Raw genomic sequence first — 24,355 nt, 5'->3', positions numbered from 1 at the left:
CAGGGTCCTCCAGTCTCTACCATGTTACCCTTGTGTGTTGGGAGATCCACCACTAGTGAAAGGACATTTTCCTCAATAGCTTTCAACTTCAAATTGCAAGTCAGTGTTCTACATCCAGAAACTCTGTGGTTGATTGTGGCTGAGAACAATTTTCTGCCTTTCATGTAGTTGTCACTTTATCATCAGTACGCCTTGTTTCAGCTTGTGTACATACAGCGTGAAACTGCCTGATTACAGTTTGGGTTACTTTCTTCTCACATCGATAATATTATCTACAAAAGTTTGCAGACAACTCAGAAGTCCATATGTGGGCATAAAATAGTGTTAGCAAAACAAAAATATTGAATTTTTATGAGAAAGTTTTATGAGTTTTTATGAGAATTTGCTAATAGTTCTGTGATCTGTTAGCAAGTAAGGGCTGGGGATTTAGCTCAGTGGTAGAGTGCTTGCCTAGTTCACAAGGTCCTGGGTTCAATCCCCAGGTCTGCATGGGAAAGGAAAGAAAGAAAAGAGATGCTTTGGGTCTATTAGCAGTGTATCCTAATTTTTCTGTAATGAACATGTAATACTTTTTCAGTCATAAAGAAATAAAGTTTATTTTTTTTAAGTTGTAGAATGACAAAAACAAATTTTCAAAGGTGTAGCATGACAGGTAACTTCAAGATTCTTAACCAGAACAAATGGTTTAGATTCATTATACTATTAAGAAAAAAAAAATAAGCTGAATAATGGATACCAATATATCTATAGTCTGAGTATTTATTTTGTTACACAATACACATTAATTTCAGATAATATACGTAAGCAATGAAAGAATATGAGAGAATCCATTTTAAACTATATGTCTCAGTGTTCCACTAGTCCTTGCACTTTATTCATGGGAGAAAAGATCCAGCACCAATTAAATTATCCTTTGTTATAGAGGGAAAAAGGTCTATTTTTGTGAACAGTAAAGTGTGTACTGCTAATTTGACACAGATTTTCTATTTCCTTACCTTTTAGTCACACCAATAACAATATTAATTACAGTGGAGCTGATGAAAAAGGACCAGGAAAAGGAGTTAGAGAATTCAGGGTTAGTTAACTGAGACTCAAAAGTCAGAAAAACACCAGTCTAGGGGCTTGGTACTAGACAGACATAAGCCTTAGGAAGAACCTCTGATTTTTCCACAAGTCAGAGAGCTGTGACCCACCAGGCCAGTTTTCATTATTTAAAGCATGAATTTGAATCCCGGATTCAAAGATGGAATGAATTGAGAAGTTCAAAAGAGATAGATAAGTAGATAGGCAGACAGATGGATAGCTAGCTAGCGGTGAGGAGGGAAGAAGGAAAGGGAGAGAAAAAGAGAGATCTCGAGTTTATGACTTAAAAAATATATTTAGAAATTTTCTTTTTGGGTAACAGTTTTAAGATCCAAACTGAAATTTTAATGTGTCATTCAGAATGAAACAAAAATTTTAGCAAAAAGAAATTATTGCTTGGAAATTTCATTGGGATATTTACTCATCACATTTTGAAACTAAAAATTCTTGAGAGCCAAGAAGGGTTAGAGTGACAGAGCAGCATGGAGTAGCAGACCATTCATTGTACTTTGTATGATGCTATGTGGTGAATATATACAGTATAGTGAGCAGAACTCTCCAGAGATGGTTTTGTGTATCTCATTTCCACTTATTTTATAAGTTATGAGGGAAGGCACCATTCTATTCACATGGATGTATGGGGGCTGGACTGGAGCATGCCCATAAATTCTAGAGATATTTTAAATGTGTATATCCATCCTACATATTTTGAGCCCATAATGACCAATTATCAAAATAGCAACTACAGTTTGGTAGTCATTTCATTTATGCTTAGCTAAAAAGCTACATGGATTATTTAAAAAAAAAGCTCTGTATGTTGAAAGTTATACCTCTTTGTGTATTGTGCAGTTCTCTAGATCTATATTAGTAATATGATTAAATATGATCAGTTTCAGTGTCTCTCCTTAGGAAGTTCTTTAGAATATTAAATGTTCATTGTCTAGTACAGTGACTCAGATGTTACACACGTAATTTCTAGAGGATTCCATCATTATTTATGACCTCAGTGATGAATTATATTCCTAATCAGGCGTATTTAACCATACTTGGAAAATTTGTGTTAATATTTTTTATATCGTTCTTGTAACCATTTTCAATTATGTGACAAATATTATTGAAAAGAATTCCAGATGCCTCAGAGATATGCATACAGAAATTGCTTGTTTATTAAGGGATGTCTCTACTAAACTCTTTCATGTCAACATTTAGCAGCAATTACCTCACAATTCTTTAAAAAAAGTGTATACACACACTACATATAAATCTATGTGTGTGTATATATACATAGATATATATGTAGTGTGTGTATACATATTATATGTGTGTATATATTATATACATATATTATGCATGTATATATATATAAATACATACAAACATAAATGTAAATAAACATCCAGACTATCTTAACTAAGTGATTTTTAAAGTTAAGCCATCGTGAAAACCCATTTTTGCAAACTGAAATTTATCAGATTGTCAATAGCTAAATCATCTTGAAAAGTGTCCTAAAGTATTCTTAGAAGAACTTTTCATTTTTCCATTTCAATGAAAGATCTTGTATCCATTTCCATGCTGAGGCATCGATTTTCTACAACCCTCCCTTGAATCATTAGATTTGACTTGTGGAATTTATGGTTGTAGCCTTAAGGGCATTTACCCATTTCCTTTAGATTTCCTCTGGGATAAGAAGAAAAATTTGAGCAGATACCCTTGCAAACCATTATCTTATGTATGCCTCCAAACTCTGTTTTTTCCAGGCAGGGTTCTGGGTCAAACAGAAATGCTGATGCTGCTTTGTTGCTTTCGTTTTAATAGAATTTTATTGAAAATTTATTCAGCATTGTCTTTAGCTAACTTAACTGTAGTAAGAAAAAAAAGTGAGAAGATAATATTTTTATCATAGTTTTTCAGCATTAGTGTAGTAGAAGGCACTAGATACACAAGGAGTGTGAACTCTGGACAAGGCCAGGTGGTTATAAATGGGTGGGAAGTGTGTGCTGATTTCAGGGTGCTAGGGTTCAATTAGGTCCTGCTAGGGTTCAATTAGGTCCTATAGGCTGGTCAATTCAGGGAGTCTTCCTAGTAAGGGGTGTCTCTGAAAACCAACAACCGGAGCACTTGAAAAAACAGAGAAAGGTTTTCCAGGTGAGGAGATGGAGTGAACAAAGCAACTTACTGGAGGAGAACAGGAGAGCCCTGTTAGACCAGAAGGACTGACCCTTGTGACTATAAACAATGTCACATAAAATTGGGTCTGAGAAGGTAATCTGTATCAGCTGGTAGTTTTAATGTACTTAATAAGGGGCTAAGTGAGATTTTTAACTAATTTAACTTATTTAAATTATAGAATTTTGTACTTTGTTCAACTTATTTGATAGAGGTCTGCAAAGGGTCTCTTAAGAGTCAGGTAACGATAAAATTAAATCTTAAGAAAAATAAGTACAATGTTAGGAGTGGACTTGTTACTTCTTTGATATAATCCTGCATCAAGTCACTCTTGAAAAACTTACCATATATGCTTGTTCAATTTTGCCAACTCTTTCTTCAGATGAACAGAATTCATAAAAGATAAAGCATTTGAAAACAGGCATTATGAAGAACAAATAGTGTGGCTTGGGAGGCAGATCTGTCTTGTCCATCATGGTATCCTCAGTCCCTAACCCAAGAACTCACAACAAGTAGATGCTATAAATATTTATTTCCAGAGTGACAAGTGACCATTACAATGTATCATAACACTATGAAGCTAAATGCTAAATTGGTGTGATGCAGACATTTCATGACAAAAGTGAGTTAGGGGTAGGCAATCTGAGGACATTAGTCAAGGGAAAAGATGGACCCAGTAGGAAACAGAATCGCCTATGAACTATTTTTAGTGAATCAAGTAGACAGAAATACATGCCCATATGTTCGTCAATATGGAATTATTTAAATAACCAGAATCTATTATTTGTTTATAATTAGTACAGTTAGTACATTTTTTCCCCTTTGCTTTTACTTATGAATACCCTAAGGATTTGTAGAGAGTTTTTGTGGGGAAGAGGGGTGTGTGTGTGTGTGTGTGTGTGTGTGTGTGTGTGTTTCATTACCTTTTTGTTTGATTTTATAGTCTCAACACAGAGGAAAGTTATTAAAGCATAAATGCATTCTCTTTACATATTAAGATATAAAAGTGTTCTTAGACCTGAATTGTTCTCTTTCTATACTGTATGTGCTGCAGAAACTCTGACATAAATGAGGGCTTACTCATTTTATATGAGCATATTTTGAAAACTTAAAACTTGAAAATTACAAATTTAGAGGTAGCCTGAGCTGAATTGAAAGATTTTTGTGTAAAAGAGATCTGATATTATTTTTCTGAAATAGATATGAAGAATAAAATCCACTTTTAAGAGATTTTTTATTTTATGCAGCATAAGAGAAACACTTTGTTTTTCCTTTCAGCCTAATTCAGAAACATATTAATTACTCAGACCTTGATTTGGTGGAGAAGCTCTCTCAACTCTTTTAGAGCAGGTAATTCAGGAGGAGGAGAAATCAAGCCCTCCACACTGCAGTGTGAATTATTGTTCATTTCCTCCATGAACTTACTGAAATATATTTCAAATTAGATTCTCGTTTTTTTCAAGAGTCACTCTCCTTGGTAAATAAGACCTTGGGGGATTTATTATGAAATAGTAAAACCTCTTCTAACACATGGAACCTGTATCAGACTAACAAAATCTCCAGTGGCATGAACTTGAAACAAATATAAATAAAAAACAGAAGTTCAGAAAATATAATGACCAAGTTAATGTCTATGCTTATGAGGTTAAATATACTTTTTATTTTAGTAAAAGAATCTTAGATCTAAAATATATTAAAATAATATTTAAGACTTGATTTTTAGATCTTCAAAGATCTATTTTAACATCCAAAAAACCTGAAATATTTATATATGAAATTTCTGTTATCTAAATTTAATAAATAAAGAAATATATGTGAAACTCATAATTTAGGGTATCCTCCCTCTTCAAACCAGGGTTGAATATTTTCTATAGAATATATGTTTTAAAAGATGAATTTAAATGAAATATATTCATTATATATAATATAAATACATATATAAGTGTAGGATTTGAAAAATACACACACACACACACACACACACACACACACACACATATACACACATTTCAAATCCACTTTACCCCAAAGAATTAAATCTCATTGAAAGTAATAAAAGGGAATATTCTGAAATGCTATAAAATTCTACTAAGCATAGATTCTGGAAAATTGTTTTAAATTAATTGTTAAGTTCTTCTGAATTATTAGAACTGATAATTTTAAAGTCCTTATATGAATTAAAATGAACATTTGAAAGTAACATTACTCCCTTTCTCTTGAAATATTCAATTTGTGACTCATCTGATGAGATTTAAAAAATAAATATCAGTAATTCATTCATAAATACTTTCTGCTAGTATTTATTAGGGGCTGTTGTAGAAGAAGGGATACAGCAATAAAATACAGATTGAGAAGAAATAGATCATCAATATAGACCAAATTGTCTCTCTAATGCCACTTCTTCATGAAAACTCATTTCATTGCCCCAACCTGATGTCTCCAAACCCTCACCACCTCTGAACCTATTTTAGGACACCTACTTCATTCTGCTTTGACTTATATACTGGCCATTTCCATGCATCCACCTTTACCATTTATAGCTTAGACATTCCTTGAAGGCTAAAGGATGTACATGTATCTCTCTTTGGAAAAATTTTGACCCCAATTAGAACTAAATAAATACAAGTCAAATTAAATTAAATTCATAGGTTACTGTGCTGCTCCACATTGGTACTGAGTACTTACCCATTAATGCAAGGGAATATGCTGAATGAAATCCTTGGGCAACACTAGAACTTAATGTAAGCCAGCAATTTCCACTTTCTTATTAATTAATCAAGGACCTTTCTATCAGACAGATCTTTAGGAAGTGTATTATATATAACATGATGTACCTGCATTCACTGTACAGAAAGCAAACCCTAAGACACTGCCCCAACTTTTAAGAAATTTATTATGAGGATCATTGCATGATGCATAGAAGTATCAAATTGTACTCCGCAAATATGTACATTCATTATGTGTCGATTAAAAACAAAATAAAACTTAGGAAAAATGTATTATCAAATAGGTGGGGCAAGTCTATGTGTGAGAAGAAACCAAGTAAGGCAGTAAACTTCAATGATAATTAAGGGATGCAGAGCACACAGGACAAAGTGCAGCTTATTGGAAATGCAGATGAGAGGGAGGTCTAAAGGCAGGACTTCATCATTTAGGAGGGAGACGGATAGAGCAGGCATGGTACCATCCCAGAAGGGCCACTCAGAGTGAAGGTTTGGGGGATGGCACCCTGCAGGAATAACTAGGCAAGGGCCATTCTAAGAACTGGGGACAAGGTCAGAGCCAGAGGGCAACAAGGACGGTAATGCCTGGGTGGGGCAGGTGAGGTACTCAACACTTGCTGCTGAGTGGGGATTAGGCCTTCTGAAAACTGGGCCAGGCTTGAGCACTCAGGCATAGGTGATGTGGGCCTTGGGGAAAGGGCTGCCTGGCAGGCACCTGGCAAAGCCTGACACATCTTACATTGCTCTCCCGTGTATTTCCCCAACATGGCTCTGGCAAAAGTTTTCTAGTTTAGGCTTAGAAAGTAGCTTGCAAAGAAGGGACACCTCAAAGTTGTTGGATGATGGCTTGGCATTCTGTAAATTGGGAGAGAATTGATCTCTCTCTTCCTTGTGATCAGAGGAATTAAGACAATGAAGAAATACAAATATTTTGGAAATGAGGAAGAGGGTTAGGACTGGAACGAAGAAAGGCACAAAGAGGAAGAGGACAGCTGTTCATTTTATATCCTGTGGTCATTGTCCATCTGTCATAAACTGGAAGACATCCCCTAATGAGGTTTGAGCATTTCAGCCAGAAAAGTGACTAAGGGACAAAATATTAAGTTCAATAAATCACACAGTGTTACAGTGTTGATTTGCAGAAAAGGGGTCTGCAAATCAAATAGCCCGTGTACTGATAAAGTCAGTCAAAACAGAAATTATTACTCTGTAGTAACTTCATTTTTAAAATAAATATAAAATAGAAGGTGAAGAACGGTTGCTTTCAAAACCTGACCCTACTACAATTTATGAAAGAGTTCTTCCAGGTTTAAAGAAAGCATGTTTTTAGTATCAATTCAGAATGTTTTTGAGGAGACATTGATTTTATTCTACTTTATTTGACCTCTTACTTCTTTGTATCGGTCTTTAGTAGATGCTTAAAGTGGAAATTTCTCTTCCACATAATAGCTCCTCTAACAACACTGTCCTTCAAAAATGTTTCCTCAGTTACAAACATGCTAAATTTCCCCAGGGGCATTTTTAGTGAACAAGACAGAGATACAGACATAAACTCTAGATGTTCATCTTTAAATAGTTGTTCACTTGGTAATTCAGAATGACCGAAGATTTTGGACATGTCATTTCTCCAAATTAGTAATTTCTACTATTAAAATAATGATTTATCTCAACTTTGTTGATCATATTTTACCAAAATTGAATTCCTTTGTTCTTGATAGAGCCAAGAGAATTTTGAGGATTTCCTCAATGGAATAATTCTTAATTAAAGTAATATCTGTAGAATCTTTTCAGTCACAATTCCCATCCATGTCATTTGGGACTGAGAAGTCCCAGGACACTTCCTGCCTGGGCTGCCACAAAGCATTATCTGATACAGTAACCATTTTTTCCTGCCTGGCTTTTTACCCATGAATCAAACTGCTGCCCCTTTGGCCAAGGCCCGTGAATTTAACCAAGGCGCAGTACACCAGATCGAACCTGTATTACAAGAGAGCCAGAAGCCACCATGCATGGTAGGTTGTGTACGCCCCATCAGGCACGGGGCACAGCAGCCAAGGTCATGCCTCCCAGGAGCTGGGGGAGACTGTTGGACCAGCCAAGAACAGCTTTTCTTATGTAGCCATTTCTCATGCCTTTATTTTACCCATGATTTGAGAATTGGTAAAATAGCCTATTTAGGAAAAAGTTCTCATTTTTCCAGGTAGATTTTTTTCTCTTTGCCTTGAACTCAGCATTCTAAAGTACGCTATAGATGATCTATGTACAGTAAGATAAAAGAAAGAATATTTTGCTTTGAACAGGTGTTAAGACAAGATCACTACTACAGTGATCACTACTATAGAACAAACCAAATTATATTTTTATAAATTTTATGAATTAATGGAAATTTATGGAAATATATTACATTATAAAACAATCTGCATAGATACATAAAATCTTATGTAGTATAGATTTTGTATAATATGAGAAGAATAACATGAACATGATAACTAAAAATTATTATTAAACCAACTGTCCTGGAAATTACAGCATTGTCTGCTTAAAACTGGAAGTCATATTTTAGGTACTCTTCATTAGTTAGTACTTCTAGACTTCCCATATTTTTAAGATAATTATTTACAATAGATTGATTTGGTGCCATAGGCCAAGTAAACTAATGCTCTTAGGATTTTCCTGGCAGAATCAGTAAAGAAGGAAATAAAAATCAAAGGAAATAAAAATCACTGTTCTACATTGTTGTTATTATAGGAAGAATAAATATGTACAGCTGCTTTCAGTGAAATATGTGAGCAGACATTTGTAGAATTATCAAAATATTGATATCTGGATAATAATGGTCTTGACTGGGACAGAATTCTTTTGAAGAATTGCAAAATCACAAATAAGCTTTTACTGTGTTCCTTGATGATTTGGGGTATAGTGAGATTATCCTCTCCTAGATCTCCCTAGTGAATACCTGCCTCAAAAATCAATCTTAGCAAAAAAAAACCCAAACAAACAAAAAATTGCTGGAATTTTTTATTATACTATCATCATTATGTTGTTCATCACAGTTTTCATATTTTTCACCTTAACTTAAGAGTAATGTATAAAATCTCCTGGGAGTGACGGTGTTTAGCTTTTTCTTTATTTTTTTCTTTGAGAACTGGGAATAGAACCCAAGGGTGCTCTGCCACTGAGCATGTTCCTAGCTAGCCCTAGCATTTAGCTTTATAAACACACTGCCCCCACAAAGTTCCCTATTCATCTCTTTCACTTTCCACACACTACAACCTCAGGTTAATGGTCCAGTCCTCCATTTATCTATCTTGAAAAGATGAAGGGGTGTGTTGATCCTGCTAAGATTTGCTCCAGTCATAGCAAGGAGTTGTGAGCAGCCAGATTGCATCCATTTCCAAAACTTTATGATGTTTCTATATCAAATGCTGTTGTTTACATGCAACTCCTAGACCCTGCGAGTCTCTGAGGCCTGAGGGTTGAGTAATGGCAGCAGCAGCACTCCTGCTATAAGAATCCTCCACAGGCTTCTGTGCAGACACTCCTTGAGCCTGGGTATTTATGGGCCCTGTTATGCTATCTGGAGGCATGATTTCTGGCAGTGTTCTTCCCCATCTATCAATTCCTGAGATCACTTCTCTCCTCCTCCTGTGGTTCTGTGCTACATTTGGAGAGGCGGATTGTTTTTAAGGCAGAACTTTGGGGAAGAAGGCTACTCACAGCAACCACTACCAGTCCCCAAGAGGACAATAGCTCCTTCTATTGTGTTCTGCTCTGATTTACTTTGGAAAGTCCTGGGATTAGTGGAAAAGGGCATAACCAAAAAATAAAAAATAAAAATAAAAAAATACCCAGGCCTTAAGAGACTAAATGCCAATTGATTTATCCTTCCACTCTAAAAGTAAAAAGGAATAGAGGGGACTATTAGGGATACAGATTTGCAGTCCCTAATATATAATTCCAGAGTACAAAAGAACTCAGAAAAATCCAAGTTTTTTTTTTTTTTTCAACTTATGTGATGGCAAAGTCTGACATGACCTGAATTCATTTGGCAGCAAGACCTGACTTGTAATGATTTAAGCCTATATTAATCCTTATTTCTACTACCTAAGTATGTGGATCTTCATGCATTTAACTGCAGAAACATTAATGTATCTGATTAGAGAGTTGCCCAGACTTTGTTGAGGGTACAGCATAGTATATAGCATTTGCTCCATATAACCTTTTTGAAATGTATGAATTAACATACATCATTTGAATTCTGGAGTTTGTCTAACCTCAAGAGATTATGGCTGTATGGCTATTATTCCAATGAAGGGAGTAACTCTTCAAATTTTATTAGAAGTTATTAATATTTATATTTTTTTAAATAGACTTGATTTTATACAAAATCAAGCTATTTTTAAAGTAATTTATTTTTATGTCAACCACCAAAGAAAGAAGTTTATTTGTAGATTTTGTGAACTTCCTAGCTCTAGGAGGTATTTGTAATTTTTTTTTTTTTTTTTTAGTGCTGGAGCATTGAACCCAGAGCCTTACACATACCAGACAAAAACTCTATACCCCTGGCTCCTCTAGGAGGAATTCACAAACTCCTCTGTACACATATATTATGGCAAATAAGCTTTCATACACAGAATAGATTTTTGATGTACTTAAGTACATAATTACTACTGTTTCATGTGCTTGTGTATCAACTCTGATAGCTCTCTAGTACTCTACAGCCAACAGTGCTCAGAAGCATCCAGAAGCAGTCCCAGGAGTCATAGGTCCGCTCCAGCTTTTGTTAACCCCCTGAGGTTCACGAGGATCAGTGCAAGGTTTTATTCAGTTTCATCACCAGCACTCTCCAAAAGTGAATGTCATGTTTCTTGTGGGTACAATTACTTAACAGTCATTTTATCAATCCTGATTCAATGGTAATATGATTCATTTCTTTATAAGAATATTTTAATTGAGTCAAACCTACCTTAAGTAATAATGAAGAAAAGATCATAAATTTCATCAGAATTTCATTTCATTCAACAAATACTTATATATTTATTTATTTTAAATTGACAGATAAAATTGTATGTAGTCAGGTGCACCAGCACCACACCTATAATCCCAGAGACTAGGGCGGCTGAAGCAGGAGGATCACAAATTTGAGGCCAACCTGTGTAATTTAGTGAGAGCACATCTCAAAATAAAATATAAAAAGGGCTGGGGATGTATCTCAGTGATAGAGCATCCCTAGGTTCAATCCCCAGTACTACTACTAATAATAATAATAATAATAGTAATTGTATGTATTTACCATATACATCTTGATATTTTATTGTATGTATACATTGTGGAATGACTGCATCTAGCTATTTAACATATGCATTCTCATTCTTCATTGTTGTCCCATCATTAAAACATGTTTATTGATTGATCAGTTCATGAGAAGCAAAGTAGAAAATGAAGTTTGTAGTGTGGATTCCTGTGTTCTGGGACTTTTGACTTAAGACATACTTGACATATAGGAATACATGTATTGCTTGTCTGTCCGGGGATGGATCCAGGTATTTGCATCCACTGGGTTAGGGTCACTCTAAGGAAAATAACACAAAGTCACACATTCAAAATAAGGCACAAGTGTGAATATTTGTTTAGAAAGAGAAAAGAAATCACAATAAATTACAGATTTTAAGAAAGCTGAAAATACCACAAACATCACAAAATTAAGAAATAAAACATCTTTTTTAACAGCCTAAAATGCCCTGTAAAATTTTTTCTCACATTCTTTCTTCTGTATACTCTTAAACTGTTTCTCCCTATGCCAACAATTTTCTGATATTTTCTGCAGAAAGAATAGAAAGCTTGGGGTTTAGAGTTTATTTTCTACATTTAATATTCTTTGTTTAATATTTTACCATCCAACTCCTTCATTGATAATGTCGTTTAGATTTTGGGGATCATTTTCAAATTGGAAAAAAATCTCTGTCTTGTTTAGACTTCAAAGTGTTTTGAATTTCCTTGTTCAGTGACTAACTGAACTGCTCTTTGAATTGACGTCACTCACTAAACAGTGTGTCATTGTCTTCGAGTCATGATGCTGGGTGCGTCAGCACAGTCGGTGGCAGGAGTTTCTAGTAGCTCTTTCCATGTTGTGATCTGCAGAGCCATGTCACATCAATCCAAAATAAATATATCTCCAACTCAGCCCTTCCTTAGCTGAATTCCCAAAGCAGCCAGGACCATCTCGACACTGCCTGATGTAAGGGAATGGGATGAGGGAGCAGAGTGGGCACAGTACCTTAACCAACTGCACCTATTATAAAACATAATCAGGCAAACACATTGCTAGAATTTTCCCAAGGCCTTGGAAAGTGCTCATACAAGTCAGGGTCCTGAAGCTTAATCTCCTTCAACTTCATCATAAATTGGCTTCTGTCTACACTAAATGTTGGAATTGAGCATTCATCTGTGTTGCATCGATACATTTGTTTACTTTCTGACCATAAACTTATTATCACTTCCTTACTTTGTTCACACCCTCCTGCAAGTTGTCTCAATTTTCCCTCTCAAATTCCAGTCACATCCTAATGCCTTCCCTTTATTTAATATTCAACCGCTTTTGCCTATCTCAGTTATCAAACAAGGACCATGGAAATTTCTATATGCTGCTGTAATTAATGTTCTGATTTATAATAAGTAATCATCTTTAATGTAAAATAATGCTTCTCATTCAGTATAGGTATTTGAAGCCAGGAATTAAAAAAAAAAACTTGCAGAATAATCTACAGGATCAGACTTTATTACTCATATACACTGACAAACCATTTTTGCAGTTGGTATAAATGCAGAAAGGGAAAAAGCCCTGGATGGAGTCTCTGCCAACTGAACTATCCACATAACCCTGTGTGAGTGGTGGAGCCTGTGTCTACCCCTGGCAACTCATTTATAAAATAAGAGTGTTCATCTTCATGATCTTTTTAATAACTTCCCACTGTGTCCTAAGTGCTCATAAAGGATGACAGGTTAAGGAAGGATGCATTTTGCATGGTTATTATGTTGTCTGTTTTAGTTAAGGTAGTCCCCCAAGAAATATGAAAGTAGTTGCCATATATTTACTTAACCAACTGTACTTAATTTATACTTATATAACTTATTTTACCACCAGAGAAAGATATTAAATACAGAAACAAATGCAACATCAGTGGAACCATGGAACATTGTGACCCAGACAGTCCTCAGTACAGTGTGAGAGAAGAAAATGTGCTGCCCCTCTGGCTTTTCTGAGAAGAGCATCAGTTTCCATGCTAGTAAACGGAGGTTATCCATCACAGCTCCCTCTCCTGCAGGAAAGATGGGCTGCAAATGAGCAGATATTAATAACAACAGGGTTATTTGTATATTTCCAAAAGATTCTCTTCCTAGAGTTTAACTGACTAAATCAACATTCAGCAGTTCATTGAGCTCCTTTTCTGCATGAGCAGCTTTCAAGGCACTTAGAAAACAGGATTTGCAAAATAAAATCCTTGCTCTGGCAGAGCTGACATTCTGGTGAAAGGAATCAGCCATCAAACAAATGAATATGTCAGGGAGTAATAAGGGGAATGAAGAAAATGAATCAGGGGCCATTGAGTGATGTGGGTAGCATTTTACTAAAGGTGGCTGGGTAAGGCCTCTGAGCTTGTAACCATTGAGCAGAGGCCTGAACTGTGCAAGAGAGCAAGCCCAGCAGAAGGAAGAACCCCCATAAGAGCTGAAGTGGGGAGGGATATTCTGGGTCTGTTTTCCCTAGCTTTTCTTGAATGACAGCCAAAGTCAAAATAAGTGAGACTGAACCACAAGAAAGTAACTAGACTTTTGAGTTCACACATCATCCTGACATTAAGTATACTTTTCATAGTTGGTTGACTCATTGATTAAGTGATTGATTGATTGATCATTGTGCCTGAGCTTCCTATAATAAAAGAAAAAAGTTACTTATCTATTTTTTCTAAATTATACTAGAAACAGTACTATTAAAATAGAACCAGAGGTTAAAGTTAATAGCTATTTCAGTTGTAATTTTAAACTGAGTACAGTGGTTCATAGATAAAACCTAGTTTACAATAAAAACTTTTATAGAGTTTTAGTGTTGAATCTCTCTAACAGTAAAAGAAAATAACCATATTGAAAGAACCTTTGCCTCTCTTTTTAGTCCCTCATTTTATAATAAGAAGCACTGGCTACTATTTTGTACTTATAAATCTTAATTATTTCTTTATGTTAAAATGCTTATTTCAGAAATAGATTTGCAAGCCATTAACAGAATTTGTTAATTAGGATACAAATGTGGATTAACATGGTGTCTTAAACTTAATCCTGACTGTAATATCATAGCAGATTAACACTTTTCCCATAATTAAAATTATCTGAGTTGGGAAACATTGATACATTCCATTTGGGGGGGGGGAATGCAACTATTATTAAAAATAAACTTTCCATAGATTTTTAAGCAAATGAATAATATGGAATTATCTTTAGAAGGTTAATCTTTTATTAATTTGTTCTGAGTCCAGTAGGAAGTTACCACATTGATCTGGGTAAGAGATGGTCTAAGGAGGTGATGGTGGAATAAAGGAATGTTACAGATTTAAAGAAAATTCGGGATCAGGTGACTGGCTATTGGGGCAGGGAAGGAAGAAGAATGGACTGGGAATTTGCAGAGGAAGTGATGTTCAAGTGAACATGGTATTTCTTCTTGGTATAGTTTCACTATAGTCTTCTCCTGTGGTGAAACTGGAGAGCTGAGATGATAACTAGCAGGGTGTTTAAAGGTGGTCCAGTTCTTTAGGTTTTTCTCTCTTTATCAAGAACAAGGCCATTATGGCCATATGTCATGAGCCTGAGTAGAAGCAGGAACCACAGAAACCTGTCCCAATATATTCTGACCATGAGAACATAGCACTCTTTAAAAGAAAGGCAAATGAAAGAAAGAAGAGTAGATGCTTTGCACATCTGAAAGAATAGTGAAATCATTGAAAGTACAGGTTCTGGTCTGTCCAGTTCTGAATATCCCTTTTGTAGTGGGTATGGCCTCAAGTAGATTTCTTTTCCTCTTTGCCTCAGTTTCTTATTTATACAGGGCGAATGTATACAGTAGTACCTACCTACTTATAGGTATACATTCATACTTATAGGTATGAATACAGTAGTTCATACCTATATTCATTCTCTTGAGTTACTGGAATTTTTTAAAAATATATATTTTGATTTAGTTGTAGTTGGACACAATACCTTTATTTTATTTTTATGTGGTGCTGAGGATCAAACCCATGGCGCCATGCCTGCTAGGCAGTTGTTCTACCACTGAGCCACAACCCCAGCCCTGGAATTTTTTTCTTGATGAGTACTATTGAAATTCTAACTGATCATATATTTTGTATTCTTTGGATACCAGGAACTGCAAAATCAAACTTTTATTCCACTCTAGCAATTGTGTAGACCTTATGAAATATATGTCTCTCTTCGATTATAAACTTAAGACATTTTTTTACAAGTAGACTCTTTTCCTCATCCACTAATACTTACTAGCAAATAGGTAACAAACAAGTAGACTTCTCATTGGAGTCTCATCTTGTGTTTCCTTATTGAACTTACAGCATTACCACTAAAGAGTAGGGAAGTAACCCAAAGTACAAGGAATTATAGGGGTGTTTATCAGAGGTGGAACAAGACGGCAGCTGAGTAAGAGCCTCTGGTCACTGTCTCCCCACAGACACACAAAGTTGATCAGCTATTCACACACCAAACCACCTTCACATAGCTAAGGAAATCAGGCGAGGCCACAGTGCCTACTTTCAGAGTAACAAAACAAGGAAGGAAAGAGATGTCTGGCAACTCCAAGTAGCTCAGAATGGAAAGAAGAGCCTCCAACTTAGGGGAAGGAGAAAATATTGAGTCCAACCTTTAAGCTTGAAACCTAACACCAAGCCTGCTACTTACTGCTGGACAAAGCCCCACAACCTCTCCTGTCAGATTGATGTCCATGAACCTTGCTGCTGGAACTCTGTAAGGCAGGTGGCTGATAGTCTCCACCACCCCTCCTCCAACCTCAGCTCAGAGCAGGGAGTAAAAATCACATGTTGGGGTACAAGGCAGGAAAACTAGCATAGGGTTTTGTCTTGAAGCTGCTGTGCCAGGTCTTCTGGAAACCAAAGACCCTATACACAAATCAGAGCTCAAAGATGAGGCCCTAGACCTGCCCCACCATCAGGCAGAGAGACCTGTGCACTGGTGGGACAGACTCTTAATTTCAGGTGCATCACTTCCAGCCCTGGAGAAGGTCTGGGACATACCCACCCTCCCCACAAGACTGTGCAGGCCACTTCAGCTTTGAGACGCAGGTGCAACCCAGTTTAGGGTCAGCTTTGGAGGACAAGGGACTGTTTCTACCACCTGTCCCCCAAACCTTGGGGCAGCACAACTATCACCAGGCCAGTCCTTGCTGACGGGACTCTAGAACTGCCCCAGCACCAGAGACCTCTGACCAGTGGGACAGACTAGTGTTTTGGCCTATATCACTGCCAGATGTAGCCCGGGCCCTGTGCCACCCCCGAGACTCTTCAGGTTTTTATAACCATGAGACCCAAATGTGACCCAGCTTAACATCAGCCCAGATGGACAAGGGACTGCCTTCACCAACACTACCCATCCATGGGCAGCTTATCGTGCACAGCCCCATTACTGTGGGGAGTAGAGGGAATAGAAACAAGATTTTGTCCTGGAAATAATGCCAGTCTGGTGACAGCTAACACTGGTCAAATCCTAATGACCCCCAGGCCAGCCTGTGAATGGAGCCTCTGGAACAGCTCCAGTGCCCAGTCTATGGGACTTCTATTACAACTAGCATTTTCTCTTGCTCTTTTGTTTTTTATATTTGTTTGTTCTTATATTTTCGATCATGTTAAGTTGCTATCATTTCAAAATAGCTTGTTATAATCAAAAGGTGTTTTTGTAAGCCTCATGATAACCACAAAGCAAAAATCTGTAATAGACAAACCAAAAATAATAAGCAAGGAATCAAAACATACTACTAGAGTAATTAACCACAGAGGAAGACTATATAAGAGAGGAAGAAAGAAACTATGGGGAAAAATGTGCTGTAGTTATTTGATAAGCATTAATTCTCAGCCCCTGAGTCAATGTGGTTAGGCATTTCCTCCTCTTTTTTTTTTTTAAGATAAAATTAAATTTAAAATACTGAATCACAGTGCAGGCCATATAGCCCATCTCGTAGAGTGCCTGCCTCCCGGGTTCGAGTCCCCTGCACTCTGGGTTTGTGGAAATTACCAACAAAAATACTGAATCATAGCTAAAATATATTAAATAGACCAAGAACTGTTTTCTGGATCCCGTTCATGTGTTAACTCCTTAATCTTCACAACAGTTCTATGAAGTGATTGTTGTTATTTCTCACATTTTACAAATGTGGAAAGTGGGCCACAGGAAGAGTAAGTGATTAGCCCAAAGGCACACAGCTAAGAAGTGTCAAACCCCAGATTGTAAGCCTGGCTGCTTGCCTCCACTCCACACACACTGCCCTGCTGGGAGATCTTATGTCAAAGGGAATTTCACTCTAAAAAGTGAAGTAAAAATCATAGAATGATCAGTACTGCTGATAAACATTGAATTCATTATCATGTAGCTTTCTCTCGTATTAGAAAAAGTAAGTAAGATCTGTTTAAGACCATAGATATATTAGAAGAATCACCTACCACTAAAGATTTTCTCATTCATCTCTCACATTACAATTTAGAGAAACAGTTATCTAAAAAGTTGCAACTTTGTTAGAGTTCTTATGAAACATAAAAGCATCTTAGGTTTTTGTTTACTTGCTCATATGTTTATATGCAACTTGCTTTTATGTTTATTTGTTAGAGTGGTCTCATTTGAATTGAAAAGACAAAAGAATATGGGGCAGGGGTGGAAAACCAATAAATAGGTCTAATTTTAACTTACTAATTGTCAAATGTCCAGTAGCAGTTGGATCTGTAAGTGTGAATTTCATGGGAGACATAATACCTGTTATAGATGTTATTTAAAGCCTTGAAAGTTGGTAAGATCTTCAAAGGGGGCAATGTAGTTAAGAAAGGAGACAGGCATTAAAACAATATAAGTCTAGTAGGGAGGAGAGTAGTAGTTGCCAGAGGCTGAGGGCTGGAAGGTAGACAGGGTACACAGAGATATTAGTCAAAAGGTAAAAAGTTTCAAGTAAGATAGAAGGAATAAGTCTCCTGGAACAGGATGAAGGCAGAAGTGCTGATATTGATGGACAGAGTATGATAAATCTACATTTACCATTCGTGGGTGAAAAAATGAAGTCATTATTATCTGCATGTTCTATTTTTCTTAAATACACACACACACACACACACACACATATTCTTATTAACCTAACAAGAATGAACTTACTTATTGATTTTACACTACAATGCTGAGAAATTGTAAGGATGACCTAGTATTCTATTTGATAATACTAAGCAAATTATTCAGATAGCACAGATTCAAATAGCACAGATTCATAGGCACAAATTCAGGAGTACAACTTCAGGCTATCATCAGTGAGGTAGGAAGAGTTGTTTGCTACAAGACACTTTCAGGATCTTGTGTAGACATCTACACAAGTGGCGATGGCTTGTTTTTATATTGTAGTACATATGTGTCCTAAATCAGAGGACAAACCATAAGATAATAATAAGCCAGAAAAGTTGATAAAAATATGTATCATTATACATTACTAAGTAATAATAGTGTAAATGACTGTCACTATAAATGATGGTTTATCATTTATCAATGCATTAGCCAATTTGAAATCAAGAATTGACAACCAAGGTTAACTAGAAAGAACACTGGTAATGTACATTCCACACAAAATATGCTGTCCTCCCCCAAACAGCTGAACCTGGTGATAATCGTGTGCAGCATTGATGGGAGCCAGCTTTCTTAGACTGTGTGGTGTCCTCAGTAAACTTTGGAAGCTCACTGATTTAGGAATACCACGAATCCTTAACCACTTTTTTACCCTTATTGGGGGTAAAAATGAAAGTGTATTAACTTTTCCTCATTTGTCTGAAAGAACCAAAGAAAATACTTGAATTTTTAGACCAGTTTTAAGTCCCTCAGTGCCTCTCAGACCATATTCTGTTAACCATGATTCTCAATTTTCTTCCCTCCACCAACAATTCTTCAAGTTCTTGCAAAATTGCTACTGTAGAGTGAAGTATTATATTGAAAGTGATCTGGAGGAGGGGAAGCAGAGCTGCATATGAGAGGGTATTTTGCTTTTGACGTTTGAGTTGTCTTTCCTTCCTGGTTTTACTTTTCAGATTTAGCAATTAAATATCCTTGCTTTAAGAAGGGAAAAAAAGAGGGCTGTTACAGGTGGTGCCTGCTTGTAGTTGTCCCTTTGTTCCATAAGGGGTGCCTTGAGGAATGTGATAGTTCTAAACACAGCATCTGGGTTCTGGGCGTCAGAAGTGGCACTAGGCACCTAGGCACACAAGAAAAGAGTGAACAATCACTAACTCTGTCATCCTCTCCCTCAGACAGGGTTAGGCAACCATATTCAGTCTGAGTAACTGCAAATATTACTCTGCTGATTGTAATTCATGTGGCAGTAGGATTGCAATCTGGAAGGGTTTATGTGAGGAAAAATACAGTTATACAGTGACACTCTGGGAATGGGGAATGAGTTAGCCATTGGACTGGTGCCATTTGGAAAGGTAGTTTGTGAGCAGCCTCTGAGTGAGGCAGATATCCAGAGCTGAGTGCTTTCCCTGGGGGTACTTCTTCCAGCTGGCCACCTACCACCTCAGTGCCTTTAGCATGGGCAGTGCCTCTCTCCTGACTGGCCATTTGTGCCCCAAACCCCAGTCATGGTTTTCCAGGTGCCCACCTTCTGTTGGAGTTCTTTGCTTCTTTATCTTTTTGTGTAGGAACACTTTAAGAGCCAGTTCTGCTCCTCAGAGTACAAATTCCATCTCTAGGAGCTGTGTGCCTTTACCACTCTGGCAGTGGAAGTGCCGCTTTATCCCTAAGGGGTTGAGAAATTATTGAAGGATTATAAAAAAGAGGTACTAAGATTCAATTCATTTGTAGAAAGATGCTGGAAACAGTGTACTGGGAGAAGACAGGTGAGGCTGGGGATAGGGAGCCCAACTAACTAATCACAGTTGCAGATACCTGACAAGAGCTAATGAGGGTCTTAGTCTTGGCAAGGAGATAGATTCAAAAATATTAATGTTTTAAATATGAAAAAATTAATGACTAAGTGGCAGAGGAAAAACGAGTCACCTGCCAAGTGCCTTTTTGTTTTACAGTTACAAAATTAATTTCAAAACATTGAAATGGTAATGCAGGAAAATCCATAGGAAAGGTTATATTTGTCATCAGGCTGTATTGGATACAAAAATTTGGATACATCTCAGCTTTCCCTTTCTCGTCTCAATTTATAAATAATCTGAAACAAATTGCATTCTGTAAGGAACATTTTTGGTTATCATTAGTTCTGTCCTTTTTCAAAGACTTACCTTATACATTTTCTCTTAAGTATTTAGGGTGTATAAGCCATAAATAAAGAAAGCATGTAAACGAATTTCAGCTGATTTGAACTTTCCCATGAAATAACAGATTCTCTGCCAGATGTCATTCTTGTTTGTGTTGAAGTTTGTCCTACAAATCCTCCTCATTTCCATTTCCAGCCACACGGTTTGATACTTGTTTTAAGCAGTTGCTCTTGAAAGGTAGTTTAGCAGTGATTACAGTGGCATAAGGTTGGTTTCCATGTGAGATCGGGGTTGCTGTGTGGCTTTCCTTTGAATACCCCTTTCTTTTATGCCTTTTCACCTGCTTTGCAGCTATGAGAATGAATCTGGGAACACGACTATTTGGCATTTTAGCACACCGCCAGCCTGGCAATTGTACACTTGCTAGTTTTTCAGTAAATACCACTGAAATAAATGAGTCTGTGAAAGCGTGGAACCCTGAACCCAGCCAGTGTAGAACAGCCAAGAGGTGCTAAACCGAGGCTCCTCCAGCTGGAGGAAAAAAGTTAAACAGAAATCATATGATTTCCTTTTCTTTGGGTTCATTTATTTTTAATGTAACATCAAAAATCTCATTGTATTAGTTACAAGAAACTCCCTGCAAATGTTTCTGACTATTTTAGTTTTTCTGAGATCTTTGACATTATAGTCATAATATTTTTTTAATTTTATCAATTCATTGAACAAAAAGAATTCTTAATCCGTGTTAAAACTTTGTTTAGTGTTCATATTTCTAATATTGAAAATAATGGGAAATAATCACCAAATATTCGCAGGGGGAGATAATATCTCTCTTTCAAATATTTAATGCTGGGCTATAGCAGAGAAATATCAGTTTTCATTTGTGTAGCACTTGAATTTTCTTTCTGTTAGTTTCTCACATACTGTGTCATCATTTAGACAATATGCAACCCAGAAAGAGAATGGTGGTTTTGTTCCTCAATTTAATGACTTGCGCACCATTTATGTTCATTGATACTAACTTTCAAGAGCAATAATCACATTATTAATCATTCTATAATAGTTAGATATTTCTTAGCCTAGAACTGTTTATTAAAAATCTAATTTAATAGTTTGTGTATCTCTAAAGAAATTCACAACTTACCTTTTTTACCTTCTTTCTGGTTTCCAAACTTATTTATCAATTAATTTTTATGAGAACAGATTACAGGAAATTTAAGCATAGTCAAAAGGATGGAAATAAATGTTTAAATATTTAGAAAATGATCAAAAATATTTATCAGGAAGATAATGTGTAATTACACGGGTTTTATTTTTGAAATGTGTTGTTCTTGCTGTTTGCAGGGTCTGGTTCATGCCGCTTTAGTTATTCAGACCCCAGCATCATCGTGTCCTATTCCAAGAATAATACTGCCGACTGGATTCAGCTTGAGAAAATTAGGTTTGTTGTAATTTAAAGTACTTTCACAAATTCTGATGTAAATGGATTTCTGTTTCCCTGTTTGCCTTCATAGTACCACCGCCATTTTCTTCATGGTTAAAGGCACTCTGGTTGTTAATTACGTTGAATTACGTGAGCACACATAGTATGACCTATTCTACTTGAGAAAGAGAAACAAGAGTTGTTTTCTGCTCAGAACTTCCTACAGGCTATATTCCTTATGTCACACTATTTTGGGCAAAAGTACATTTGGGATCGAAGCCATTATGATAGTATCTCCATAAAATAACATCACCTTTCATTGCTGTAGGTAACCTGACTCTGGCCTGGCTTATAGAAGACTGGGGGGTTGTTAGGTGACTGCCCAGTTCCCGTGTAGTCTGTGATGACAAGGAGTTCATAGCCACAGGGCCTTTGCATTTCATCTCTAGTTCTGCCATTTCTCTTCTGTCTCCCTTAAGGCCCATTTAAAAATTCTATTAGCCTAATTATGATGCAACTTATAATCATATGTTACATTTTTTTTATTAAAAATAAATCCCTTGAAAAGAAAATGAGGTAGGGTGCTTAAAGGAGAAACTCATCCATGTTAAAAGATTTGCTTAAATTAGCAAAACTCTATGTTTACCACTCTGGAGAGTTAAGTCATAAAATAAAATCCAAAATGGATGCTTAATTTCAGGTATAAGATATTTAACGGAAAAAATACCTTGAAATTTTATAAAGCGATTATTATGGTTGGATTAGTTCTTAAATTAGCATAACTTAAGTAGTACATTTTCCATCAGCTTTCTGCCATAAACTGTCTTTCTTACTTTATTTTCATGCAAAAAAATTATAATTTATTTAGAGAACAAAAATAAATATTAGGCTCATAGTCTTAATATTGAACCAATTTGTACAACATTTCTAGCAGTATTTTTAAAATAAAAATAAATAAAAACTTTACATTTCTGAGCTCCAGTCTAATCAAAACTGAGAGAGGTGATTCTAACTCATGGATTTTAATAAACTCACTCCCTCTGTGACAGGATAGAATATAATTTATAATTTCCTAGTACAATCTGAGCTCCAATATGCCATGCCAATTTTGTAATATATTGTTATTCTTTCCAACTTTCTAGTAGTTATGAAGCTGCATTCATATTAAATACTTATTTATGTAAATGACTTTAAGCAAGGCAGCATAAATTTTGGAAATTTTATATCTCCACATTTTCTTTCTAGGATGTTATATATCATAGCTTAAATAAATTATAGTGCCTATTTCTTGCTAAAAAATGACTATATGCTTTTGATCTGATATGTAGTGAAATTGCATTTAATTACAACATATAAAGATCACATTCAGCTAAGTCCATTAATTTTTTTACTAAATGGTACTTTTGGTTTTAGACTCTGTACCAAAACATCATACTCATTAACAGGAATTTCCCTTACCATTGATAATCCAAATGAAAGTATTTTCCAATCACTACCTAAAACCAAGATATTTTCTCTTAATCAATTTAAATTCTTTTTGAAGCTAAAAAGATAGTCATCATGAAATATTTTAAAAGAGAAGGGAATTGATTACCCCCAAAGGTAAGGAACACCATCTGTAACCTACACTGGCAATTCTACAGATATATATGTGCTTCATTGGTGAGTGAAAAATATGGCTTTTCTCTAGTCCTTCCAAAACTGATTTATAGCACGTCCAAGGTACCACTAGTTTGCATTTTAGTATCATTTTTAATCTTGACTAAGGTGATCATTTTTACTACAGCACATTTCTACTTTGGTAGAATAAAATGTTTAATAAAAATACTTTATTATATAGCAGAAGGATCTAGATTCTAACAAATGGAATATAAAAATCATGTAAAAATTATATCATATTTTTAAAGATTGACCTACATGAAACTGTAAAGAATTATAAAGAAGTGCCTTTAATTCTCATTGCAAATCTCACATTTCCTGTTGACTATACATATAAAACTGTGTGTGGTTGTTAGAAATAAAATAATTATTACCTAAACACTGATTATTAAACATATTTTATACAGTGACCTCTAACTGGTGCATAATTTCAAAATAAGAATCAACACTATGATCATCATTTTCTACACTTCCTCCTTTTTTTCTTGTAAGTTACTTGTTTTAGATTGAATATCTATCATGTGCAAAACCTCAGCTTGGATTTTTTTACCTAACAAGGCAGTGTGTACCACTTTCTTTTAGTAGAGTACCAGAACATACCTAGTGCCTGCCTTGTGTTAAATGTAAGTCTCTTGAAGACCTTTAATATTAACTTAACATCTATCAGTATGAAAATTAAAATAACAGATATTGAAATATTCAAGGGAGATGGAATTATATTTCATTTGTAATGAATATGTTTTTGAGATCACGAAATTACAATCTTAAACCAAATTCACCTA

At 35.7% G+C, this 24,355-nt stretch overlaps 1 protein-coding gene across 3 annotated transcripts in view; it reads left to right on the top strand.

Moving 5' to 3' along the window:
* The window catches only part of Reln (reelin), a 461,189-nt gene that overhangs the window by 240,168 nt on the left and 196,666 nt on the right, over window positions 1–24,355 (top strand). For all 3 annotated transcript variants that reach the window (XM_047560479.1, XM_047560477.1, XM_047560476.1), the window contains exon 9: window positions 21,836–21,932. In XM_047560479.1, coding sequence (XP_047416435.1) covers window positions 21,836–21,932 — 97 coding nt within the window. The remainder of the gene's footprint in view (window positions 1–21,835; window positions 21,933–24,355) is intronic.

This window comes from Sciurus carolinensis, chromosome 8, assembly GCF_902686445.1.
Source record: "Sciurus carolinensis chromosome 8, mSciCar1.2, whole genome shotgun sequence".
Classification (NCBI taxonomy): domain Eukaryota; kingdom Metazoa; phylum Chordata; class Mammalia; order Rodentia; family Sciuridae; genus Sciurus; species Sciurus carolinensis.
The sequence above is the reverse complement of the archived record's forward strand: the minus strand, read 5'-3'. Positions and strand labels throughout refer to the sequence as shown.